The sequence below is a fragment of the Oryzias melastigma genome, linkage group LG17 (genome assembly GCF_002922805.2).
Source record: "Oryzias melastigma strain HK-1 linkage group LG17, ASM292280v2, whole genome shotgun sequence".
Lineage (NCBI taxonomy): Eukaryota > Metazoa > Chordata > Actinopteri > Beloniformes > Adrianichthyidae > Oryzias > Oryzias melastigma.
The window spans coordinates 3,822,618-3,828,428 of record NC_050528.1 but is presented as its reverse complement, the minus strand read 5'-3'; the positions used below and the strand labels follow the sequence as shown (position 1 = coordinate 3,828,428).

At 40.6% G+C, this 5,811-nt stretch overlaps 2 protein-coding genes across 2 annotated transcripts in view; both read left to right on the top strand.

The window, feature by feature from the left end:
• The window catches only part of atp6v0b (ATPase H+ transporting V0 subunit b), an 11,126-nt gene extending 7,727 nt beyond the window's left edge, over window positions 1-3,399 (top strand). The window contains exons 4-8 of the mRNA XM_024274083.2: window positions 922-999; window positions 1,083-1,152; window positions 1,224-1,275; window positions 1,348-1,538; window positions 2,236-3,399. Coding sequence (XP_024129851.1) covers window positions 922-999; window positions 1,083-1,152; window positions 1,224-1,275; window positions 1,348-1,538; window positions 2,236-2,262 — 418 coding nt within the window. The 3' untranslated portion in view covers window positions 2,263-3,399. The remainder of the gene's footprint in view (window positions 1-921; window positions 1,000-1,082; window positions 1,153-1,223; window positions 1,276-1,347; window positions 1,539-2,235) is intronic.
• Window positions 3,400-4,263: 864 nt separating this feature from the next.
• b4galt2 (UDP-Gal:betaGlcNAc beta 1,4- galactosyltransferase, polypeptide 2) overlaps window positions 4,264-5,811 on the top strand; it is a 205,385-nt gene continuing 203,837 nt past the window's right edge. The window contains exon 1 of the mRNA XM_036216211.1: window positions 4,264-5,061. The gene's annotated coding sequence lies outside the window, so the exon portion shown is untranslated. The remainder of the gene's footprint in view (window positions 5,062-5,811) is intronic.

The window sequence follows — 5,811 nt, the reverse complement described above, 5'->3', positions numbered from 1 at the left end:
GACCAAAAGAGTAATAGAACAAGTCGTAAGTTTACGACTTTTAATCTCATTAATTTACTACTTTTAATTATGTAAATTTATGATTTTCAATATTATACATTTACGACTTTTAATTATGTAAATTTATGACTTTTAATCCCCTAAATTTAGGATCTTTAATACCGTAAATTTATAAACTTTTGATCTAGTAAATTTACGACTTTAAATCTCATAAATTAATGAATTCTAATCTCTTAAATTTACGACTTTTAAACTTCCTAAATTAACTACTTTTAACCTAGTAAATTTATGACTTTTAATCTAATAAATTTACAATTTTTACTCCTGTAAATTTACAAGAAAATAAGTCATAAATTTAGCCTTTGACTTTTTAAGTCATAAATATACGATTTTATTCTCGTTATTTTACAGTTACGACTTTTTTCTCATAAAGTGGTAAACAATGATATAAATTGATATAAAATGGTAAATAAAAAAAATGTTTTGTTTGTAAACTGGCCCTAATACTCTGTTGTATTAATGTATCGAGTCTCTAAAAGGGTTTTCATGTACAATTTGTCTTCCCCTCCTTGTTTCATACATAAAGTATCTATACGAACACTAGATTGATGAGCAGTATTGATCCATCTCTGATGAATGTGTCGGTGACACGGTGACACGGTGAAGGGCTGACACGCAGGAGCTCTGGGTTCGATTCCAGGGTTGTCCACTGATCCCCACCCTTAGGCAAGACCCTTGACGCTGCTGCCTAACTGGGTCCCTGTGCCCCTCAAGTACAGGGTTGTGTCAGGAAGGGCATCCGGTGGAAAAACTGATGTGAAACAGTGGGAGCTGTTACGCTGTGGCGACCCCGAAAGGGATAAGCCGAAAGTGGGGGGGGGGGAATTGATTTTAGATCTTATTATTTTTCTTTTTTAATAGGGGCATCTACATCACCGGCTCCAGCATCATCGGGGGTGGGGTTAAAGCTCCTCGCATCAAAACCAAAAATTTGGTCAGGTACGTTTCAGTTACCCAAAGAATAAAAATCTACAGAATTTTGGTAAAAGTGTTTTCTAACGTGATTTTTTTTCCTTTCTCAGCATCATTTTCTGTGAAGCTGTGGCCATCTATGGGATCATCATGGCCATCGTCATCAGTAACATGGCTGAGGTTGGAGCAACGGTAAAAACACCAGGAGAGAATGATGATTCAGACCGTTAAATTCTGTTTCCTGTTTGTAGAGCTTCAGCGGGACGACCCCAGAGACCATCGGAGCGCGGAACTATCAAGCTGGTGAGAAGAAGTCGTTTTAGCGGCGGAGCAGAAAAAGGTCGCTGAGGTTACATTTTTGGTGTTGTTTTCCAGGTTACTCCATGTTCGGGGCGGGTCTGACGGTGGGCTTTTCCAACCTCTTCTGCGGCATCTGCGTCGGCATCGTGGGCAGCGGGGCGGCTCTGGCCGACGCCCAGAACCCCAGCCTGTTTGTGAAGATCCTCATCGTGGAGATCTTCGGCAGCGCCATCGGCTTGTTCGGCGTCATCGTAGCCATTCTGCAGGTAACTTTACTGTTTCACGATGAAGGTGCGTTCACACCAGGGCGCTTCGTGCGGCGGAGGTGGACAGTTTCAATGTGAAGTCAATGGAAACGAGGCGATCTGTCGTCCCACCGTGCCAGTTGAGCGACCGGCGCGGCACGAAGGTCTGCCAGGAGCTGGATTTGAGCGATGAGTCGCAAATCGGTGGGACGGCCAAAATGTTAACATCTGGATTCTAACAGGTCGCTGTGTCACAGCTGCCAATCAGGAGGAACTCGGCTTTAACCATGTGACCTTTTCAGTGACTCGATCAGAATTCTGATCAACAGTGAGCGTTTTTGGACAGAACTTTCATCTGTTTCCTTAACCTGCTGGAGGCGCAGGTTTGGAGAACTCATCCGGCTACTTTGGGGTGAAGGCGGGATAAACTCTGGACATTTTCTCAAGCGGCGGAAGAAGGGCGGGGCACGTGAAATTTTTGCGCAAAGAAAGAGGAGCGGGGCACGAGAATTAGTCGTGTGTTGAAAGAGGGGCGGGGCACGTGAATGTTCTTTTGTGCGCTGTAGGATGGGCGGGGCATCAGAATTAGTCGTGTGCTGAAAGAGGGGCGGGGCACGCAAAGGAAGAAGGGCGGGGCAGGAGAGTCGTTTGGTGTGAACGTACCTTCACAGTATTTTCATGGATTCTTGGACTAAAAATCTTCTTTCTCTCCACACAGACATCCAAAGTAAAGATGGGCGACTAGAAGATCCATTCACTGAAAAAAAAAAAAACCTGCTGGAAATATAAAATGGATTATTGTGTAAATACGTAAATTATTGAAATGCGTCTGGTTGTTTTTAACCATCATTCAGAGGTTCACAGTTACTCAGAGAAAGTTTCTCCTTTTGGAGATCTGACCTGGCGTCTCCTGACCGTCCTGTCAGGTTCTTCTGGCTCGTCCTCGTGAATGATGGTTAAAAATGAGGTTTGTGACTCTTGTGTGCGTGGTGCTCTCTTTCTTTTTCCATCCTGTGAGGCATGAGAACATTTGCTGTTGTGCTTGAAGGTCTGTGTGTAGAAAACTGTGACATTGTGTGTTGTTGGATCATGAGTTGCAGCGCGGTGGACTGGATGACCTTCAGACGCTGGAAACGTTCTTATCCCGTGTTTAGACTAGGACGAGTCGTGTGGCGGCCCGGTCAGTGTTTCTGATCCGACCCACAAATTATGTCAGAATCCGGATCTTTTGCTCTTTAATGGATCAAAAATTCCAAGTCAAGTTTTCTTTACTGAGAACGTCCGACTGTCATCTCACGTTATGGAGGTCATCCTGCAGGAATCTTCATGTTTGTCTTCCTGAAGTGTGTCGCTTTAAATCTCCACAAGAAGCTTTTTAAATTAAAACTGTTGTGGATTTGTCCCTCCAGCCGATTCTCAAACCTGCAGCCGCACACGTGTCTGATGTTTGCTTCACGGTTTTAACATTCCTGACAGACGTGTCAAACTGATCTTTGAGTGTAAACGGGCTCCAGCATTTCTTTGGTTCTGTCTGGATTTGGTTCTGAAGTATTCCCATCTGACCGTCATAAAGGATGAAAAGTGTTCGTGATGAAACTGAAAAACGTGATTTTTGTCTTTAATGGAAATGAAAAACCGCCTGATGGAATTCTTGGTCTCGACTCGTCATTCTGCTCGAATCCTGACGTCACTGCAGCTTCACTGAAGGTGTTGGTGGGAGACCTTCAGAACAGGCTGGAACTCGCTGGACCGGTCCTGAAGAGGTTCTGCAGATGATGCTGTTTGTGTAACACGTTGTGGTCCAACAATAAGTTGTTTTTTTTTTTTGTGGTTTTATTTGTGCGTCATAAATGCCTTTAAAACAATAAATGGTTCTTTCAAAGTCGTCGTTTTTAATCTGCTCATGTTTTAAATTATGCTTTTATTATTTACATTCATTAGTGTAGCTTCCTTGTTTATGTATTTAATTATTGTACTTAAAAAAACTGTGTGTCCACTAGATGGAGAAGGCTGTAACATTTGTCCTCCAGTAGCTTCACTCATCTGTCATTTCCATTATTTATAACATTTTTTCACTTAATTTGACCAAAACTGACAAAAAAACGAAGCATTTATCGGGTTCTCCTGATGACTGATGAGTTCAGTCCTGATGCATCGTTATGTAAATGAAATTATGTTTTGGAGCAAATGCAAATTTTTGTGTTAACTTCTGCTTTATCTATATTTCTAAAATCTATCAAACATTATTTTAGAGCTTTATGTTCACAGTTTGACCTAAATGAAAATCTCTACCAGCTTTTCTGCTTATTAAATCATCACAACAATGGATTTTATTCTGAATTAATAACAATTTTTCTTTAGATTTATTGAAATCCTTGAGATAAAAAGACAATCGGAAGATTCTTAGGTCAGACAAACTTCATCAGAGGAAATTAATTTATGAAAAACTTTAAATTTATGTTTCTCTTGATTTATTTTGTTATTTTGAACTGAATATAATATTGATTGATTACAAACAATAATATATGCTGTATTAAAACATTTGAATACATTTTTGTTCAGAAATTCGTATCTAAACTATAAATGTATATTAATTTCTATGTTAAATTGTTATTTTTTGCTTATTTCCTCAACAGTTTATTTTTCTAATGATTAAATTAAGTGGGCAGTCCCATTTCTCACCACATTTAGATTTTTATTAAATAAATGATTGTTTTAATGTACAAATCAGTTTAAAATACTCAAAAAAATACAGATTAAAGTGTTTAACAGAGGGTTCCACTGTCTTAAATGGGCGATTATAGAGCAAAATATGAGATTTTAATGACAATTTTATTGAAACATTGGACTTCCATATTTTTTTTTAATGCAAGAAATAAAGTAGGAATGTAGTTAAAATTCAAATCAATAAAGTTAAGGTTGGTTATAGATATTTTTACTATATTATTTTAACATTTTCTGTAATGTGTTCTTATTTTGAATGTAACTATTTTTATATATATTTAAATCCTAAATAAGTAGATAAAAGCAGTTCATATCTGCCAGCTTCCATTAATTCCCATTAAAGTAGAAACGCGATAGAAAATCCGGTCCTCGCAGGCCACCGTAGGCATCAGTAGCGGAGGGACCTGCTCTCTGCCTCAGCCTTTGAGCATCTTTTCATCGCTTTGATACCATTCCCTCCCGAACGCGGCGGGATGAAGGGGACCCGTGAATCCCGCATCTCTCTTCCTCCCGGTTTGCGCCAGAACTGAACGCGGAGCTGCGCGCGCGGCTTGCGTAATGCTTCCCAACAGGATGCCTTCCCCCTGATGCTGAGGAGACATAATAGCTTTTCCGTGGACACGAAAGACTGTAGTTGTCCAGAACGGAGTCGAACTGGGGGGAGCTTTGGGCTTTCTGGCGCTTTTCACGCGTTTTCTGGAGCATTCCCGCATCCCGCGAGTTGTGGTTTTGGCGTATTTTGCTCCCGGATGCTGCACGCAGGAGAAGATCCAGTCCAGCACAGAAGATGCTCAGATAGAAGTATCCGCCTGTCACTGAGGTAGGTGCACTATCTATCTGCATGCTTTTTTAGGGCGCATTGTTCACAGCAGCCTCTTTACCGGGCTTTCTTTCTCCGGGAACGCGCACGGATCCATCCTGCACGCGCCACAAACGCACTAACTTTTGCATTTTTTGCAAATATGACCACACAAAGTATGCAATTTTGTTATCGCGCACACATCCAGAAACATTAGCTGCATCCTGACACCCGCCATGCTGGACTCCTCTGTGCTGCTGCTCCACAAACACTGGAAGGAGTCGCACAACTACACAACTCGGGGTTTCTGCATGAAAACATCCTTTCTTCTGTTTTCTGCATGTGTGGATCACAGCATCCCACATCTGCTGCTCAGAAACAGCCTCCTAAAATCCAGAGATGACAGAATGTGCCAGAAAATTTTAAATAAAAGCTCTGACACATTATTGTTCCAGAGGTGTCAAAGTCATTACAAGGGGCCAAAATCCAAAACACACCTTAGGTCACGAGATGAACTGGATAAACATTTACTGAACAGATGGAAAATACAATTTTAAAACTTTAAAACCGTAACTTTTTGACATAATTATGATTTAGATACTGTATATAGCACTACATGCAATAATGCTAGTGCTGATAGCTGAAATCACTGAAGTTGATAGCCAGCTAAAAATATTTGTGAAATGCCAAATTAGCTTAAAAAGCAAAACAAAAAACAAACAAACAAAAAAATTAGGCAAAGCTGCTAGCATGTAGCCGGAAAAGTAGCTA